This window comes from Oncorhynchus kisutch, linkage group LG15 (genome assembly GCF_002021735.2).
Source record: "Oncorhynchus kisutch isolate 150728-3 linkage group LG15, Okis_V2, whole genome shotgun sequence".
NCBI lineage: Eukaryota > Metazoa > Chordata > Actinopteri > Salmoniformes > Salmonidae > Oncorhynchus > Oncorhynchus kisutch.
The window spans coordinates 68,797,218-68,818,654 of record NC_034188.2 but is presented as its reverse complement, the minus strand read 5'-3'; the positions used below and the strand labels follow the sequence as shown (position 1 = coordinate 68,818,654).

At 46.4% G+C, this 21,437-nt stretch overlaps 1 protein-coding gene across 2 annotated transcripts in view; it reads left to right on the top strand.

The window, feature by feature from the left end:
* LOC109905791 (protein Aster-B-like) overlaps positions 1 to 21,437 on the top strand; it is a 122,317-nt gene that overhangs the window by 78,838 nt on the left and 22,042 nt on the right. For both annotated transcript variants that reach the window (XM_031791005.1, XM_031791006.1), the window contains one exon: positions 17,407 to 17,623. In XM_031791005.1, coding sequence (XP_031646865.1) covers positions 17,407 to 17,623 — 217 coding nt within the window. The remainder of the gene's footprint in view (positions 1 to 17,406; positions 17,624 to 21,437) is intronic.

Here is a 21,437-nt window from a genome sequence, read left to right as displayed (position 1 = left end):
TTGATTTTGTTGTTTGGTTTGAGCAAAATGACACAGCGTGAGCCATGGCTCAATGCATAGAATATGTAGGAAATTAGCTCTCAGATCCTTGACAAAATTTGTTAAATTTGCAGGAAATTAGCTATAAAACTGCAAAAATGTTTTCATGCTCCATGGAGAAATGTGTATAATTGCAGGAAATCGGCAAAAATGACCTTACATTTTTCAACACCACCAAGATGGGGGGCCTCTAAAATGTTCTCTAAAAGTCAGCCACACCGATGGTCAACCGCTCCCACTGCAACATCCCCTGCCACACCCACCATCTAAGCCCCTTTTAAATCCAGAAACCTGCTTTCCCAGTATACCCAGCACTCTGATGTAATACTTAGTAATCGTATTTCAGTATTTATTTTAGTGGATTATTTGATCATTTTTTTATGGGACAAAATTGATGTAATACATAACATAACAAGGATAATGTAATAACATGATGCTGTTAATGTATGTGACATAGACAAGCACCATAGACTAGGAACATAATGCAAAATAATCTGACACAGGTTGTAATGTTTTAGTTTCTTAGCTTCCTTTTATCCAATTATTGTCAAATGAAACAAGTTCTTAAGTGCTCAGAGATGCACCTTTCACCCTATCATGATCAATACAAACCTGCAAAACAACAATCATATCACTATCTGGCCATATTTTGCTTCAACACAGTATAAGTACTTTGTGTGTTTGATTGCTGGCATTGGCAATGGGATAGTACAGCCCTTATCTGTTGATTTATGTCTAAGAAGGGATGGTGATGACTGTATCTCAGCTTTGGGTTTTTTATTGGATCGACTGTCACTCAAGAGGAGGTGGATTCTGGCTAAGACACATCCTGTGAAAACTATGTGCCATCTCTGCGTGGTTTGACAACCATTTTCTGCATCATATTCTCACAACGTTGTATCCAAGCATTCCAATATTCCTGTGGGAGGAAAACAGATATATCAGCGTGGTGAACGTACATATTCTTTTATTTTAGAAAAGACGCTGAACAAAACAGTAAACACTACAAAACAAACCGTGAAGCTAAAGGCTATGTGCCATAAACAAAGTCAACCTCCCACAAAGACAGGTGAGAAAAGGGCTACCTAAGTATGGTTCCCAATCAGAGAAAACGATAGACAGCTGTCCCTGATTGAGAACCCTACCCGGCCAAAACATAGAAATACAAATAATAGAACATATAATACCCACCCCAACTCACGCCCTGACCAAACCAAAATAGAGACAATAAAAGGATCTCTAAGGCCAGACCATGACAGTACCCCCCCCACCCCCCGCCCCAAAGGTGCGGACTCCGCCCGCAAAACCTAAACCTTTAGGGGAGGGTCTGGGTGGGCATCTATCCGCGATGGCGGCTCAGGTGCGGGACGCAGACCCCGCTCCACCACTGGCTCACACCACTTTGGTGGCACCTCTGATGCGGGGACCCTCGTCGTCGACCCCGGACTGGGCACCCTCGTTGGGGTCCCCGGACTGGAGACCGTCGCTGGGGGCCCAGGACTGGAGAACGTCGCTGGGGGCCCCGGACTGGAGACTGTCGCTGGGGGCCCCGGACTGGAGACCGTCGCTGGGGGCTCCGGACTGGAGAACGTCGTTGGGGGCTCCGGACTGGAGAACGTCGCTGGGGGCCCCGGACTGGAGGCCGCTGCTGGAGGCTCCGGACTGGAGGCCGCTGCTGGAGGCTCCGGACTGGAGACTGTCGCTGGAGGCTTCGTGTCATGACTACTCACTGGAGGCTTCGTGCCATGGATCATCATTGGAGGCTTCGTGCCATGGATCATCACTGGAGGCTTCTTGCCATGGATCATCACTGGAGGCTTCTTGCCATGGATCATCACTGGAGGCTTCTTGCCATGGATCATCACTGGAGGTTTCGTGCCATGGATCATCACTGGAGGCTTCGTGCCATAGATCCTCACTGGAGGCTTCAGGCCATGGATGCTCACTGGAGGCTTTGTGCCATGGATGCTCACTGGAGTCTTCTTGCCACGGATCATCACTGGAGGATTCGTACCATGGATCATCACTGGAGGCTTCTTGCCATGGATCATTACTGGAGGCTTTGTGCCATGGATCATCACTGGAGGCTTCTTGCCATAGATCATCACTGGAGGCTTCTTGCCATAGATCATCACTGGAGTGGAGAGGCACACAGGAGGCCTGGCTCTGGGAGCAGGCACTGGACTCACCAGGCTGGGGAGACATACAGAAGGCTTAGTGCGTAGAGCTGGCACAGGGATTACCGGGCTGGGCAGACGTACAGGAGACCGGGTGCGTGGAGCTGGCACAGGATATACTGGGCCGTGGAGATACACCGGAGGTCTGGAGCGCAGAGCTGGCACAACCCATCCTGGCTGGATGCTTACCCTAGCCCGGCAACTGCGGGGCGCTGGCACAGGACGCACTGGGCTGTGGATGCGTACCGGCGACACAGTACATGTAACCGCAAAGCATGGTGCCTGAAGGGTCACATGCTCCTCAAAGCAACTGACTTGCTCCACACTCCAACCCCCCCAAACTCTTTCGTCCCTCTCCACTGCCAACCACTCCTCGCTCAAACGGTCCAAGAATTGCTCCTCGGTCTCGGACTCACCCCTCAGCACCGACGCCCACGTCATCTACCCCCCCCCCCCCCCCCCCGCCCTCTCAGGTTTCCGTCGTGTCCTCTCCTCCTGACCACGCTGCTTGGTCCTTTGGTGGTGGGAAGTTCTGTCACGGCCGTTGGAAGAACTGGACCAAGGTGCAGCGTGGTGAGCATATATATTATTTTATTTCAGAAAAGATGCTGAACAAAACAAACACTACAAAACAAACCGTGAAGCTAAAGGCTATGTGCCATAAACAAAGTCAACCTCCCACAAAGACAGGTGAGAAAAGGTTTACCTAAGTATGGTTCTCAATCAGAGACAACGATAGACAGCTGTCCCTGATTGAGAACCCTACCCGGCCAAAACATAGAAATACAAGTAATAGAACATAGAATACCCACCCCAACTCACGCCCTGACCAAACCAAAATAGAGACATTAAAAGGATCTCTAAGGTCAGGGCGTGACAGAGAGACACATTATTTTTTTTGAGCTCCTGGTGATTATGGAGCAGTTTTGAATGTAACCATTCTCTCTCCAGATAAAAGGCATATGTCAGGTTTTGATTTGTCATAGGTCAGCTGATAAAGGCAGAATGTACATTTCGCTGTTTCCAACCCCACTCTGCATGTATTTGTAAAGCACGGAATGTGAATTGAATTACCCTTAAATTGAGGCATTGTGTTTCTCTTTTCAATGTTTTCATTATAATTTTCAAAGATTTACAGCATAATTTCTAATAGTTAATTGTGTTTTTCCATATCAGGTTATTTCGATGTATTAGTATGATTCTTTCTAGATAAAATCACTCACCTCAGACTAGTCATACTGTCATACAGTAGCTGAGTGTACAGGTACATGAATTATTGACTTGATCACAGTGGTTCCCTATAGTGGTCAGACTTCAGACTTTTAATACCCCCCCCCCAGTCCTGCCTGTCACAATCAAACCTTCTCACCACTCCCATGCCCAGAGACCTGCTTCTGCCACGTCCTCGCCAGATGGCACTGTCCCTGTCCCGTCGGCTGTTGGTGCCATGCCGTGTGTCCCGTGGAGGGATTTGTCCTGTTGGCAGCCTGTTTCCTCTCCCTCTTGTCACCCCTCAGTGACCCTGGCCCCCACAGCCCCAAGCACGTTGTCTGTCTGTCCCCAAGTGGCTCTCAAAGCAGGGCAGCAGGGACGGATGTACAGTGGTAGTTTCACTGTGTACAGTGGTAGTTTCACAGTTCTAACCCCAGAGGAAAGCACATCGATCCATGCTCAGAGGATGCTGCTGTCACTTTGGAGCCTGTGCAACACAGCTTGCAGCCCCCCAGCAAAGTGCACTTTAAAACATCATGCCAGTAGATAACCCAGTGTGTGAGTGCTATCCTAATGTACCCAACACCCATTGACAGGCTAAATATCTGATTGTGAGGCTTGTCGCCCAAATGGCTTGTCGCCCTGGAAACCGCATGGCCAAACCAGCTATGCAATGCTGCATCGGGGTTGCCATGGTGATGGTGTAAACAGCCCTTTGGCCCAGAAAGTCGGAACAGAACAGAGGCTTTCAACATTGGGCGGTTGTTGGCACAGCGTCTTAAAAGAACGCAATACTAACCCGTGTGGGACTAGTAGTAAACCAGACCTGGGGCAGAACAGGCCAATTAGCCATCTAGCTACTCCTATGGACCCCATACACTTCCCACGTTTTAGTGTTTCTCTCAACGTTGGTCAGTTGTGCCATCTGGGTCTCCCCTGGGTGCACAACAATGAGAGCAAAAAAAGTAGGTCAGTTTTGATGTGAGCCTAGGCAGGCTTATGCAGGCAGGGTGAGACTGGGCCATGGGCAGGGTAAGAGCCTGGGCCCTTTGTCCCACAGCACTAGCCAGAGCACCCACAGAGTCAGTTCTTTCCAGCACCAGACCTCAGGCTTTTGTTGGGGTGTTTTCTTTACATGACACTGAATCTAAATCAGACGTGTGACATGTATAAATATGGTGCGTATCATTGTAGTATATCCGATGCTGTACTATGTTAGTACAAAGTTGACAAATGGGTCTTTTTGATATCTTCAAGAGAGCCTTGTGTATGCAGCTTTTAAATTTAAGAGCATGAGAAGGTTAGGTGTTTAATCCACTTTACATCAGCATTTAGGCTATGTGAGTGACCCAACTTTGGACATAGAGTTCCACCACCTTGGATAAGTTATTTTTGTGTGAACCTGTGGGGGAAGTTTTCCGCTCGACCTGATGGACTTAGTGGGACGTTGTATCCAGGCAGCATACACCTCCTTAATAGGCTTTGGAGAAAAAATATATAAATCACAACTTCGCCTGTGGTATTTTTACATGTTCTCTATCTTGAGGAGACACTCAAGTTCATTATGGGCATGTTTACACAGGCACCTCAATTCTGATCTTTTTTCCCACTAATCAAATCACCTCTGAAAAAGATCTGCTGTGAAAATATCTAATGTGATTGGTCAAAATACCAATTTGTGTAAAAATTGGGCTGCCTTTGTAAACGCAGCCTATGTGACGCTAGGTAGGCCTATGTAGTTTACTGAAGTGAAATGACCTTTTTGCCAATTTAAAACAACATTTTCTTAGCGAGGATTACAGTATTTAAAGAAGTAACTTCAAATGCAAATAACTTCAAAGTGAAAATAACTATAGCAAGCATTTTTTTCACTGCAACAGAATGATTAACGGCTAAGTGTAAATGGAACTGTCTTTGAAGTGCAGTTTGACATATGGCTTCAGGTCGGTAGGCGACATTGGACCATTAGATTTATGGTCCATTGTAGGTAGATTTGGGTGTATGGACTGTGTTGTATGTTTGTTGTAAATGTTATATCAGTGTGCTCTGGGGTGTAATGGGCCTTCTGGGGATTGGTTGTATAATTCAGGAGAGGCCAGTGTCGTGTCTTTACTATCATTAAATTGAAGACTTATAGTTTTTATCAAAGATTCTCTGTAATTAGTATCACTCGATCAACGGATTAATCATGTAACTGTAATTAACTAGGAAGTCGGGGCACCAAGGAAAAATATTTAGATTACAAGGTTATAATTTCCTAATAAAACCTTCCATAGTCTTCTGATTAATTAATTATTTACTTTACCTCACGTTAGTCTCATTCCAAATGTCGTAAATTGTTGGTTATCTGCACGAACCCAGTCTTCACTATGAGTCATCTATACATCAATTGTCTTAAATCATTTATTTATTAATAACTAAGTAATACACAACAGTAAATATGGTTACAAGAAATTATAGGAGAATGTGCCCTAGTGGGCTAAACCGGCATGGCGGCTTGTTAGACAAAAGGGGAAGTGGGGGTCGACTAAGAAGTCACTACAGAGTGATAATTATAACAATTGAAATGCTAATCCTTTGCACATGAACGCTCACTCATTCGGGAACAATTGCAAGTAATACATATACACTGCTCAAAAAAATAAAGGGAACACTAAAATAACACATCCTAGATCTGAATCCTAGATCTGAATGAATGAAATATTCTTATTAAATTCTTTACATAGTTGAATGTGCTGACAACAAAATCACACAAAAATGATCAATGGAAATCAAATGTATCAAACCATGGAGGTCTGGATTTGGAGTCACACTAAAAATGAACGTGGAAAACCACACTACAGGCTGATCCAACTTTGATGTAATGTCCTTAAAACAATGTCCTTAAAACAAATGAGGCTCAGTAGTGTGTGTGGCCTCCATGTGCCTGTATGACCTCCCTACAACGCCTGGGCATGCTCCTGATGAGGTGGCGGATGGTCTCCTGAGGGATCTCCTTCCAGACCTGGACTAAAGCATCCGCCAACTCCTGGACAGTCTGTGGTGCAACGTGGCGTTGGTGGATGGAGCGAGACATGATGTCCCAGATGTGCTCAATTGGATTCAGGTCTGGGGAATGGGCGGGCCAGTCCATAGCATCAATGCCTTCCTCTTGCAGGAACTGCTGACACACTCCAGCCAGATGAGGTCTAGCATTGTCTTGCATTAGGAGGAAACCAAGGCCAACCGCACCAGCATATGGTCTCACAAGGGGTCTGAGGATCTCATCTCGGTACCTAATGGCAGTCACATGGAGGGCTGTGCAGCCCCCCAAAGAAATGCCACCCCACACCATGACTGACCCAGCGCCAAACAGGTCATGCTGGAGGATGTTGCAGGCGACAGAACGTTCTCCACGGCGTCTCCAGACTCTGTCACGTCTGTCACATGTGCACAGGACGCCAGTGGCGAATTTGCCAATCTTGGTGTTCTCTGGCAAATGCCAAACGTCCTGCACGGTGTTGGGCTGTAAGCACAATCCTCACCTGTGGATGTCGGGCCCTCATACCACCCTCATGGAGTCTGTTTCTGACCGTTTGAGCAGACACATGCACATTTGTGGCCTGCTGGAGGTCATTTTGCAGGGCTCTGGCAGTGCTCCTCCTGCTCCTCCTTGCACAAAGGCGGAGGTAGCGGTCCTGCTGCTGGGTTGTTGCCCTCCTACGGCCTCCTCCACGTCTCCTGATGTACTGGCCTGTCTCCTGGTAGCGCCTCCATGCTCTTGACACTACGCTGACAGACACAGCAAACCTTCTTGCCACAGCTCGCATTGAGGTAGCTGCACTACCTGAGCCACTTGTGTGGGATGTAGACTCCGTCTCATGCTACCACTAGAGTGAAAGCACCGCCAGCATTCAAAAGTGACCAAAACATCAGCCAGGAAGCATAGGAACTGAGAAGTGGTCTGTGGTCTCCACCTGCAGAACCACTCCTTTATTGGGGATGTCTTGCTAATTGCCTATAATTTCCATCTGTTGTCTATTCCATTTGCACAACAGCATGTGAAATGTATTGTCAATCAGTGTTGCTTCCTAAGTGGACAGTTTGATTTCACAGAAGTGTGATTGACTTGGAGTTACATTGTGTTGTTTAAGTGTTCCCTTTATTTTTTTGAGCAGTGTATTTACGCTCAGTGTGTTGTCTTGATCGCTGGTGAAAAGTTTGTTTCTGTTGGAGAGTTTTGTCCTCTCGCTCTCTCTCTCTCTTTCTCTCTCTCTCTCTTTCTCTCTCTCTCTCTCTCTCTCTCTCTCTCTCTCTCTCTCTCTCTCTCTCTCTCTCTCTCTCTCTCTCTCTCTCTCTCTCTCTCTCTCTCTGTCTCTCTCTCTCTGTCTTGGTTAGAGGGGATAGTTCAGAGTGACATTCATTCATTTGTTATAGAATGGATGTTTCGGCGGTTGTCGTTCTCCGCGTTCAATGATACCGAATTCCTAGCTGCAGAAAAGGGAATTGCAGAAAAGGGGCTGTCCCAGGATGCCTGACCCTAACTGGGCTCATGGGCAGTCCTCTTATTTAGTTCAACTCAAAAGGGAATTGTATTTTCCTTCATTAAACAGTCCAAAATCATATTACACAATTTTACAAACAGTATCATACTCACTCATTCATCTTATACAACAATTAGATGTAAACCTCATATCTGAGGCTATTATATAAACAGCGTTATGGTCATGTGGCCACACCGTCTCTCATGAGCTTCCCCAAGTTGTAACAAACGGACCAGTTCGTAGCTGGATTCTTCACCAATCTTTTATACTTTCTCCGGAACATGAAATTTGTTCGTAACTCAAGTTCTGTGAGGTGGAAGAAATTCCTTTGTGCTCTATGAAAATTTACTCTGCCTCTTATAGTGTGGACATGTGGCAGGGTCTTCTCCTCAGGAATTTATGACCTCTCTCTGACCACAGCAGCCTAGTTGATGGAGGCAAGGGGGAGGCAGGGAGAGGGGGATGGGGCTTGCTATACCCAAAGAGGGCAACATCATGACACCAGTGATGTCAGCCCCTCCCTTCATGAACAGCATGAATAATTGAGTGGCCAGCAGGCTCAGAGCACCAAGCAGTGGCAGAATGCAAAGCCTTTCAATCCCTCGGACTCTCTGTCCCTCTCTCCCTGTCCCTCCCTCAGACTCTCTGTCCCTCTTTCCCTCCCTCAGACTCTCTGTCCCTCTCTCCCACCCTCAGACTCTCTGTCCCTCTCTCCCTTTCCCTCCTTCAGACTCTCTGTCCCTCTCTCCCTCCCTCAGACTCTCTCTGCCACCGTCTCTCCCTCACACTTTTACTCTGTGTGTGCCTGTGAATATTGGATCAAACTAGCGATTGCGAGAATCGAGAACACCCTTGCTTGGATGCAGACATAGCGGACGCACCAGTCAGGTGCAGAGAAACGCAAGGGGAACAGGAGAGAGGGGAGTCTGAGAGTGAGGGAGGGAAGGAGCAGACTCAGATAGATAGAAACAGAGAGATAGAAATAGGCTGTGCACTAGCCTCAGTACACTCTCCAAAGGGAACGCTCTGCGCTCTCTCTTGTCTCTGCTTCCTCTCATCCTCCTGGCATACTCCGGAACCCATCCTCCCCCCTTCCCCTCAGCCTCCTGTCCCTCCTCTTTTCCCCCATCTGCGGCTCCCGCTGGTTGAATGAAGCCTTGGCTTGAAAAGGGGCTGACTGCATCGGAGCTGGGTCTACATGGCTACCAGGTTAGTAGGGAGGGAGAGAGCATCCTGCCTGTCTGCATGCAGAAAGACAGACACACTTCTGCTGCATTCCAGTGCTGAAGATGGGGGTGGGGGTGAAAGGGGAGTGTCAGTCAACAGCCCAGCGATCCTCTTGTCCCGTTTGGCAAGTGTTGTCACGGGGACGTAATTTAGCTCGTTATTAAGAGATCACGCTGGCTGGAGGAGATCAGAGCCCTAAGCCTGCTAAAGGAAATCTCCCAGGGCTCTCTCTCTTTTCTTCTCTCTATTCTTTTTCTGTTCTCTCCCGGGAGAGAGGAGTAGAAGGAGAGCTCAGATGAGTCGCTGGATGAACAGCTCCTTGCTGCTCCTTTCTCTATATGAGGATATGGAGGTTTTTGAGTGCGTCACAGCAACCAATGGAGGCTGGATGTTTGTGAACAATGTAAAGGATGCTGTTGTGCCTATGATTGACTGGTGAGGAGTTGGGACAGTCAATCGGCTTTGATATGGCGGCCTTGTAGTTCTGTGGCCCCGGGGGGGGGGGGGGGGGGGGTTGGTAGGTAGGTAGGTAGGTAGGTAGTTGGGGATGTTTGGGAGTCGGGTAATGTGTTTATTGTGTGGGTGTGCTTATGTGATGTTTGTGTTGTGTTTATGTGATGTTGGGGTGTGCTTATGTGATGTTTGTGGGTGTGTTTATGTGATGTTTGTGGGTGTGTTTATGTGATGTTTGTGGGTGTGTTTATGTAATGTTTGTGCTGTTTGAAGCTATGTTCATGCATGATTTGAGTGTGTAGGAGTATATGGATTTTACCTCTGTGAATTGTTTGTATGACATTTGAGAAGCCATTTGCAGTGTGTGTGTGTGTGTGTGTGTGTGTGTGTGTGTGTGTGTGTGTGTGTGTGTGTGTGTGTGTGTGTGTGTGTGTGTGTGTGTGTGTGTGTGTGTGTGTGTGTGTGTGTGTGTGTGTGTGTGTTGCCGTTGCGCTCGGTCCACCCCTGCCCTTTGGAGCATGGTGAAGCACAAGGTCCATTGCCAGATGGGTATTTTCCAGGGTCAGCAAAAGCGTCAGTGAGAACAAGGCCCCTCGGAACAGCCCGGAACTCTGGGCATTGTGAAGCGAAGCGTTGCCCTCCCCGTTTGGATAGCCTGAGCCCAGAGATTTAGAGCACATTACAAAAAGACAGCAACAAAGTGTCACCAGCAGATTGATTTGCTTTTCTCACTGGGCATGTGTAGATTACCAAGCTCATTATAATGCTTTTAAGCCTGCATCTTTTTGCTCAGTGTTCTTTCTTTGACCATCATTTGCTTGTGTGGTCCATATTTGGTCTATTTGTGTTCCATGGGCAGTCCAAGTGCATAGTTTTGTCATTCTGCTGCAGTATGTGCAGTCCATGTTCTTATCAACCTTATCTTACATACAATACAATCAGGACTGTGATTGTTTCTGGTGCTGTAATGCAGATGAGCCCAGCTGCTTCCCTGCCTTAGGGACCTACTGTATCTCCACACACAATCTAGTCTCAGGGCAATTCGTAGGATTTGGTACGTAAATGTTCCCTGTATTTAGTATGATGTATTACTTTACATTAGGTTACATTATGAATGGAATAGCGGTTGTACAATACCTTAGGAATGAGATTACGAATGGTATCATATGTCTTACCCGTTTGTACAATAGCATGCGAGTTGCTTGAATGAACTTATCATACATTGCGGAGAATGCATAGTATTATGTCTTCCTCTGAGACCAGGTTAGTTGTTGCTTCATAACAACAGAGGAGAATTATGGTGAGAATTTATTTTGGTGTTAAGGAGAGCTAATGACAAAAGTTAGAATAATTTATGTAGCAGGTTAGTTGAATTGGGTTAAGTTTAGAATTAGGGTTGCTGGAAGGAAAAGTTCAAACTTTACAATTGTCGCTGACGCGACTTGAACCTTTGGATTGCTAGACGGTTGCAGTATACGCTCATCCATTCTCCCCGACCAACATCCCAACTTTTGTTTCTGTCTAAAGTAACTAGAACATTAGTAGATATTATACTTCTTGGAGGTGTTCAGAAATAAGGTGTTGTATGGTTCTGAGGCCAGGCTTCAAAACAGTATGCAAATGGTGTCATTAGATGGCACGTTGAGTATTATACTAATGTTGCAGGGGAAAAGTTGCTGGTTACCCAGTTCTACCCAGTCCTCAATCAAAGTCTGCCATGATAGTGTTGTTTCTCGCTCCCTCTCCAAAAGGCCAAGCTCGACAGAAGGCCTGTCTCTGCCCAGTAGGTTATATATAGAAGCATATTATGAATATTTAAAGACATTCTCTCTAGACCCAGTTGCTATAGCAATATTCATATAGAAGGTGCTTTGTTGTGCTTCATTGTGTGAGCGAGGAGCCGGTAAGGCTTTTTAGCGGTTTTATCCACAATTCACCATGCATTGTCGCTCACTAGTCATAAGAACCACATCAAATCAAATCAAATCAAATTTATTTATATAGCCCTTCGTACATCAGCTGATATCTCAAAGTGCTGTACAGAAACCCAGCCTAAAACCCCAAACAGCAAGCAATGCAGGTGTAGAAGCACGGTGGCTAGGAAAAACTCCCTAGAAAGGCCAATACCTAGGAAGAAACCTAGAGAGGAACCAGGCTATGTGGGGTGGCCAGTCCTCTTCTGGCTGTGCCGGGTGGAGATTATAACAGAACATGGCCAAGATGTTCAATGTTCATAAATGACCAGCATGGTCGAATAATAATAAGGCAGAACAGTTGAAACTAGAGCAGCAGCACAGTCAGGTGGAAGTTGAAACTGGAGCAGCAGCATGGCCAGGTAGACTGGGGACAGCAAGGAGTCATCATGTCAGGTAGTCCTGGGGCATGGTCCTAGGGCTCAGGTCAGTTGAAACTGGAACAGCAGCATGGCCAGGTGGACTGGGGACAGCAAGGAGTCATCATGTCAGGTAGTCCTGGGGCATGGTCCTAGGGCTCAGGTCCTCCGAGAGAGAGAAAGAAAGAGAGAAGGAGAGAATTAGAGAACGCACACTTAGATTCACACAGGACACCGAATAGGACAGGAGAAGTACTCCAGATATAACAAACTGACCCCAGCCCCCCGACACATAAACTACTGCAGCATAAATACTGGAGGCTGAGACAGGAGGGGTCAGGAGACACTGTGGCCCCATCCGAGGACACCCCCGGACAGGGCCAAACAGGAAGGATATAACCCCACCCACTTTGCCAAAGCACAGCCCCCACACCACTAGAGGGATATCTTCAACCACCAACTTACCATCCTGAGACAAGGCTGAGTATAGCCCACAAAGATCTCCGCCACGGCACAACCCAAGGGGGGGGGCGCCAACCCAGACAGGATGACCACAACAGTGAATCAACCCACTCAGGTGACGCACCCCCTCCAGGGACGGCATGAGAGAGCCCCAGCAAGCCAGTGACTCAGCCCCTGTAATAGGGTTAGAGGCAGAGAATCCCAGTGGAAAGAGGGGAACCGGCCAGGCAGAGACAGCAAGGGCGGTTCGTTGCTCCAGAGCCTTTCCGTTCACCTTCCCACTCCTGGGCCAGACTACACTCAATCATATGACCCACTGAAGAGATGAGTCTTCAGTAAAGACTTAAAGGTTGAGAACGAGTTTGCGTCTCTGACATGGGTAGGCAGACCGTTCCATAAAAATGGAGCTCTATAGGAGAAAGCCCTGCCTCCAGCTGTTTGCTTAGAAATTCTAGGGACAATTAGGAGGCCTGCGTCTTGTGACCGTAGCGTACGTATAGGTATGTACGGCAGGACCAAATCAGAGAGATAGGTAGGAGCAAGCCCATGTAATGCTTTGTAGGTTAGCAGTAAAACCTTGAAATCAGCCCTTGCTTTGACAGGAAGCCAGTGTAGAGAGGCTAGCACTGGAGTAATATGATCAAATTTTTTGGTTCTAGTCAGGATTCTAGCAGCCGTATTTAGCACTAACTGAAGTTTATTTAGTGCTTTATCCGGGTAGCCGGAAAATAGAGCATTGCAGTAGTCTAACCTAGAAGTGACAAAAGCATCTTTTTCTCTTACGAGTCACTATAACCATATCCACCACATGTCCACACAAGGCATTTCATGGAGTGGAGGGGGTGGTGGATGGAGCATTCCCCTACCATGACATGCAACGGGTTCCCATGGTAATAAAGGGATTCTATGCTCACTCATTTCAACCCATTACACTCCTTCACCTAGTATGTAGTGTTGTTGCATTGGAAAGTGTGTCATAAATGTTTGTCATTGTATACAAATGGTGCAGCTACTTTAATGTTTTGTGTTATTGTTCTGGGTCAGCTTCAGGTATAGGCCAACATCCAGAAACAGCTGTCTCTATTGTTCTTTAGTAGGATGCCATTTTTACCACCCATGCAACTGTCCTCTCCTCTCGTGCTGAACAAACGAGAGACAATTAACTTGACAGGAATGTGTAATGGTCTGTCACACACGTTACGTTTGGTTCATAAAGTAACCCGTTGTAGTTTGTGTATTTTTTTATTTTCTGCATCGCTGGGAAGGGCTCATAATTAAACGTTTCACTGTTAGTCTACACCTGTTGTTTACAAAGCACGTGACAAATAACATTTGATTTCATTTGGCTAAGCCTATGACTCTCTTGTCTGACCGTACATGTTAGCAGCATGTGTACCTGGTCTTGTCTAATGAGCAAAGACACACACTACTGGGAATGAGCTGATCAAACCTCCATTTATATGCTGAGGATTTATGGGCTGTTATTGGCTGCCTTTATCATGTTGATTGACGTGTGATCCAACTCTGAACGCTCATGATAACTGGCTGCACTGTTCTAAAAAAATAAATAATCTAAAACGCCTTCAATGCGTTTAGGCTCTCTGGGCGTGCAATATTAGTCGGCTTAGGTTCATAATTAATATTTTCAAAGACGGGTACATAGGCTTCTATCCAATCAGATGACAGATAACAGAGCTGACAGCAGGTGTCAGGGCCTGTGATCATTATGACCCTGTGGTCAGTCAAAGCCATTCCACTTATGGAGTGGACTGGCCGTAATGGGGTTATAAACCCATAGGCAAAGGTGATGATGATGACTGGCAGATATCTGACTGGGTAGTTCTAGTACGGTGTGTCCTGTGTGCTCAGCTCAGATCTTAACTCTGTCTGGTTCTGTGGATCTGATGAAACCCGAGTGAGTGAGACCATTAGTAACTGACCCAGGATGTGACATGAAAAATGATGCAGCTCACACAGCCCACTGGCATATGAGAACTGTTCTGTGTGTACTTGTGTGCATGTGTGTCAGTGTCTGCGTCAATGTCCGCCCAGGTACATCTGCGTCCTGTGAGTGTGTAGGTGCATACTTCTGTTTATGTGTGTGCTGCTGCAGTGTGTGTGTGTGTGTGGTGTGGTGTGGTGTGGTGTGTGTGCGTGTGTGTGTGTGTGTGTGGTGTGGTGTGTGTGTGTGTGTGTGTGTGTGTGTGTGTGTGTGTGCGTGTGTGTCTGTCTGCATAATGTGTGTGTATCTCAGACAGACTCTGGGTTCAGACACTGATTAACATGCAGGAGAAATAGCAGTGTCCTCTGCTTTGTACCAGCTCACTACATTATTCACTGATACCACAACACTACATATTATGAGGGCAGCTTGTGAGACATTTCATATACATCTTGTGCAGTTTTACATGTGTACATTGACATATACCAGTACATACACATTGTATACAGATACATAGGCCTGTACTCACAAATGCTCAAACATATGCTGAATCATCATTTTCTATGATTGTATGTTGAAGTATTATGCAATAGGTATGTGTGCATACAGTCAGTTCTCCAAAAACCTGCAGTACATACAGTATGTACTCTACACAAACACACTTTTGCTTATCACATAACACCACATAATTTGTTTGTAACCACAATGTACTCTATCAGAGCTGATGATCCATCCATCCATCCATCCCATTAGTTAGATGAGAGATCAGCTCTGGGTACTGCAGAGCACAGTGCACCTGGTATGTATCCATGCAGACAGCGGCCACCAGTACTATTCACTATGATTTAGTCTACACTGCATGCAGGGCTTCTTTGAAACAGTAGAATGGTATAATTGCTTCACTTCTTTTCTTTGAGGTACATACACCATTGGCTGGCCATGACTTAATGGGTTTGCATAACGCCACGTCAAGTAACCGGGGCTGTCCGGCGCCCAGCCACACAGATCACTGACAGACAGCTAGGCCTTTTGATACCTCCGTCTTCATTGTGAGTAGTGCCCATCCTGGCTGCAGACAGAGCCTCCCTGGGATTCTCTGGATGCATCCGAAATGGCTCCCAGTTCCTTATGGAGTGCACTACCGTTGACCAAAAGCAGTGCATTATAAAGGGAATAGGGTGCCATTTGGGATGTTGCCTGTGCAGGCTGGTCTCAGAGGCGGAACATAATAAACAGGTTAACCTGCTCCACTCCTCTAATCTTCCTCTCCTCCTCTCGTCCTCTTCTCCTCTTATATTAGTGCTGCATGTTTCTCTACCTCTATCCATTCATCTATAACAAAGGCAGGTGAGTTTGACTGAGTCAGAAGCAGAGACCATTGGGCAGGCGGGAGATGGCGAGGGGGGGGAGAGAGAGAGAGATACTGTAGCCCTTGCTACAGTGTTCTCTGGTAATCTTTTCAGCTTGTGTTCAAATGAACTATTGCACCATAACTCAACTGAATATCAACATTATAATAACCATGCTGCTTAACTGTCCCTGTTACTCTTAGTCTCTGCTCATGGACTTCTCATCTGTCCAGATTAGTTAGAAAAGCATGAAAATGGGATTGCAGAAAAGCTATCCGATAAAGGTTTAAATGTCAATGTCAGGAGGATAATTCTATATTTTCACATGATCCTTTTTCAGTGTGTATTTCCACGTACACCCCGGGGGAAGGTTTCTCCTGGCTCTTTAAAGATGCAGTTTGTTGTTCATACATCTCAATAAGCAGCAGTAGGATATGATATCCATTATCTGACGCATGGTTTTCACTAATCTTCATGAGTGAGGTAGAGAATGTGATCTGTTTTTGACCATGCTATTTTCTCTGCTGCTAGCTGCTGCTGTTGTTGTTATTGGTCTCTGGGTTTTGTGGGCTAGCTGCTGTTGTTATTAACTGTGTTAGTGGGTGGCGTTCAAGACTATTTGCCGTGATGTAACGTGATTACTCACTCTGGGGATGAATGGAAGCATGGGCCTCAGTCTTTGCATGTTACTCTAGTAGGCCTAGCATTGCCTGTGGGACGGTAACACATTCGCATAATTTACATGGCTTACATTTCAATAAGGTATTTATATTAACTGAAGAGTTCTACAATTAGTTCCTCAGTGTTATTAATGTAATGTCTGTTCTTTTTTTGTCATGGGTTTTGCTCCGGCCCTACATTCACAAACAGTGCAGAATATGTGGTTTCATGATCAATCAATTAATCAAATGAATTTATATAGCCCTTCGTACATCAGCTGATATCTCAAAGTGCTGTACAGAAACCCAGCCTAAAACCCCGAACAGCAAGCAATACAGATGTAGAAGCACCGTGGCTAGGAAAAACTCCCTAGAAAGGCCAGAACCTAGGAAGTAACCTAGAAAGGAACCAGGCTCTGAGGGGTGGCCAGTCCGCTTCTGGCTGTGCCGGGTGGAGATTATAACAGTACATGGCCATTAAGGCCAGATTGTTCTTCAAGATGTTCAAACGTTCATAGCTGACCAACAGTGTCAAGTAATAATCACAGTGGTTGTAGAGAGAGCAACAGGTCAGTACTTCAGGAGTGAATGTCAGTTGGCTTTTCATAGCTGAGCATTCAGAGGTCGAGACAGCAGGTGCGGTAGAGAGAGAGAGTCGAAAACAGCTGGTCCAGGACAAGATAGCACGACCGGTGAACAGGTCAGGGTTCCCTAGCCGCAGGCAGAACAGTTGAATCTGGAGAAGCAGCACGACGAGCATACTTAAATTCACACAGGACACCAGATAAGACAGGAGAATTACACCAGATATAACAGACTGACCCTAGCCCCCCAGTACATAGACTATTGCAACATAGATACTGGAGACTGAGACAAGGGTGGGTCGGGGGACACTGTGGCCCCATCCGACGATACCAGGACAGGGCCAAACAGGCAGGATATAACCCCACCCACTTTGCCAAAGCACAACTGTAATTAAGAAGTAGAATTAATAATCTCTCTCCCTCTCTCTGTCTCTTTCTCACCACCAGCACTGCCAGTAACTCCAACAGGAGCACTCCCGCTTGCTCGCCCGTCTTGCATCCTAAACGCTCACGCTCGCCCACGCCCCAGAGCCTGGAGCCTGGTGAGAACATGGTGGAGAAGGGCCACTCTGACCACTCTGACAAGTCCCCCTCCACCCCCGAGCAAGTGGTACAGCGAACCTACTCTCTGCAGTCCGCCCGCAGCGGAGGCAAGAACTCCAAGGTGAGCCTCATTGCGCAGGTGGACCATCTCTGTCTCAGGGCTCTCCTCTTTCCACCAATCACAGTACAGCACAGTACAGGATCATAGTCCACCTCCACCAATCACAGTACAGTACAGGATCATAGTCCTCTTTCCACCAATCACAGTACAGCACAATACAGGATCATAGTCTACCTCTACCAATCACAGTACAGTACAGGATCATAGTCCTCTTTCCACCAATCACAGTACAGCACAAAACAGGATCATAGTCCACCTCCACCAATCACAGTACAGTACAGTACAGGATCATAGTCATATTCCACCAATCACAGTACAGTACAGTACAGTACAGGATCAGAGTCCTATTTTACCAATCACAGTAGAGTACAGGATCATAGTCCTATTTTACCAATCACAGTACAGTACAGGGTCATAGTCCTATTTTACCAATCACAGTACAGTACAGGATCATAGTCCTATTTTACCAATCACAGTACAGTGCGGGATCATAGTCCTATTTTACCAATCACAGTACAGCACAGTGCAGGATCAAAGTCCTCTTTCCAACAATCGCACTACAATACAGATCAGGGTCATAGTCTCAAATAGTACCTTCAACAGTGTAGTTCAAAATGACTTGTTCAACACACAACTCACAAATAAATCATGTCAGCCTGGCCTATCACTTCAGTTCAGCAAGATATCTTTATCATCACTGAACACCTCTTCCAGTACAATCTGAAATCAACACTTATCTGGTGAGGTGATACAGGGGGATTCATTTGTACCCGTGACATAATGTCTTGATAAGCTACAGATGTTTCCAGTAAAGTCTTTCTGTCTACTTGCATTCCATAAAACATGTTCTATAAGAAATAGTCAACAAGAAGGAGTTGAGATATAGTGATATCTTGTGAAATGACATGGTTTATTCAGCTTTTTATTTGCCATTTCAAATTGATTTTACCCCATCATACCTCGGCATCGGCACACCATACTAAATCAAACATGCCATCCTCGTGTAGCTCCAATTTACAGATGTACAATGTACTCCTGATACACAGTGCTTTGTCTCTGATAAGGTAATGTCCAACTCCCATCATCAAACTATAGGTCAGATCCAACTGTCACTCTGGTACAAATGGCCAATCATAGACTAAGTAACGAGACCCTCAGCACATCAATTGTAGATAAGGACCCATTATCATCAGCAAAGACGCTTATACCACACATCCACCCTATTCTTCCCCTATCACCTCCCTCAATCCCTTTTTCCCTCCATCCCTCTCTCCCTCTTTCCCTCCCTCCCTCCATCCCTCTCTCCCCCCCTCCCTCCATCCCTCTCTCCCCCCTCCCTCCATCCCTCTTTCCCTCCCTCCATCCCCTAGTCCTGTCAGAGCGGCATTGTAATAATCACAGACAGGGCGCTCAGTCAGCCCTCTCCATCGCAGCACTCAGTCATTAACTGTAACTATCTCAACTCTGCAAGGCTCGTTCTGACACAGGGTAGTAGGCAGGTCAAGAGGCTGTAGTCTCGCTTCTCGTTAATCAGCGTCTGAACTGAAGAGTAAGGTAGCAGAGGGAAGGACAGGAGCTTTGACTGTGGGTAACTAGGCTTACATCTCAAGCAAGACATGAACATGATAATATTGGGTGATATATTTAGTCATTTCCTCTGAATATCTTGTTGTTGTGAAGTGATAAGGAGAGTGGTAGTTGGCGGTCACGGCTCTCTCACTTCTCATCCGTTTTCCCCTTCACTCACTGCTCACAGTGCTCCCCAGTCCTTGTGGTGTCAGACGCCTGTTGCTTTTGTTGTCATTGTGTTCTCCTCTTCTCTCATCCTTTTTTCTTCTTGACAAAGAGTGCTTGCTTTCTCTTACTTTCACTGCCGCCATATGAAATGTCTGTGATCTGAAACTGACTGTTTTCAAATCTTTTTTTGGTTCTTTCAGCTGTTGTATCTTGCAGTTTTTTGGTTTCTGATTTCTTTGTTCTTCTCCTGATGCATGCTAGTCTCACAAGCGACATTCCAAAGTAAGCATTACTCTTTTCTGTTCTTTACACCGCCACCCCACCCCCACCTCACCTCCGTGTCTTGTGAGCTGTCGTGTGCCTCCCCCCCCTCCACCCACATCTTCCATCTGAACACACTCCAGATGGCATCCATGTTGCTATGACCTTTTCCTCTACCCCCCTCTACCTCCCTGCCGCCCTTCCTCTCATCTTCCTCCCTGCCGGACTGCTGGCTTTCAGACACGTTTCGGGGGTAGGGGGGGGCACTGTAAAATTCCTTCTGAATCCCTTTCCACCACTCCTGTGTGACATTAATTTCTGATCAATCCTGAGACTAGAGCTTTCTACATCAGAAGCTCCTTTTCTCTGCCTCGCACCACAAGCCCAGAATACACCGCTCCTCTCCTCACGCAAGACAGCAGCAGAGTCCGTGTGTCATGGATTAGTTAGTAAGGACCCCTTGATGCACGTCAGCACATTCTCTGCAATCGGCTGCATTCAGCTTTGTCACGGACTATGAGACAGGCAGACAGGATGATGTTAATGGGAGCCAAGTGACATTCAGTCAGTTGAGTTGGTGTTCAGGTGGTGTCCGGCCCATTTCACAGCACGCCCAGTCGATGACATCACCCCTCAGGCCCGTGGTGTGGCCGAGTGCCAGCCCTCTCTGGCCCCACATGATCCCCTGGCCCGTGGTCAGCAGGAGTCACATGACCCTGGCACTTTGTGCAGTTGCCCAGGCAACGTGAGCTCTGTCACCCTAGTCTAATGCAATCCAGATAACACACAGGCAGGCGGGGAGAGAGAGGGGCTCCTCTCTGTAGAGGACCTGGGCCGGCGGTCCCACACTAACTAACTGACTGCCCGCTGACGACTTTGCTAAGTCTCCCACTGTCACCAATCAATGAGGCTGTTTATGGAACCATAAACAGTGAGCAGCACTAAAGCGAGAGTACATAGAGACTCAGCATGAAGACCCATCTCAGACCAAAACACTGAGACATGGACACATCATGAAAGCAGAGTTAGATAGTACAATAGTGTGTCTTGGATCGTTTAGTGCGGTGGCCTAGTACTGTTAGTACACTTGCAAATAAAAACCCAAGCCTGTTCCCCTCTTGTTGTTCAGCTCTTTCCTTCATGCTGGTTAACTCTTCATTTTGTCATTCATTTCCTTTCAGTATAACAGACTAAACCTGATTAAAGTAAGCATTTCCTTTCAGTATAACAGACTAAACCTGATTAAAGTAAGCATTTCCTTTCAGTATAACAGACTAAACCTGATTAAAGTAAGCATTTCCTTTCAGTATAACAGACTAAACCTGATTAAAGTAAGCATTTCCTTTCAGTATAACAGACTAAACCTGATTAAAGTAAGCATTTCCTTTCAGTATAACAGACTAAACCTGATTAAAGTAAGCATTTCCTTTTGCTTTCATTTGCCCTTTAACCCTCTAGTCCTATTTGACCAGTGACCTCCTCTTCCCCTCCTCTGTAAATGTGTGATGTCAGTCATCGCCCCTAGCTGTCTCTGCCTCCTCTCTCAGACCAGAACTTCTTCCTCTCCTCTCTCTTCTCCCTCCTTAAAGTGTTCTCTCTGCTGAAGACCTGTTAGTTGGACCACCATTACAAACACTGCTGTTTGCCAAGAGTCTCACCAGTAAGATGTACTGAAGTCAAGTCATGATTGTTTCTGAGGAAATAGAAGTCACTCCTTTTGTACAATGTTATATATCAAAATGTTGATATAAGATCTCAGTTGGTAGGGCATGGTTGTGGGTTTTAGTAGTTGTGGGATTGTGGAATTTAGCAGTTG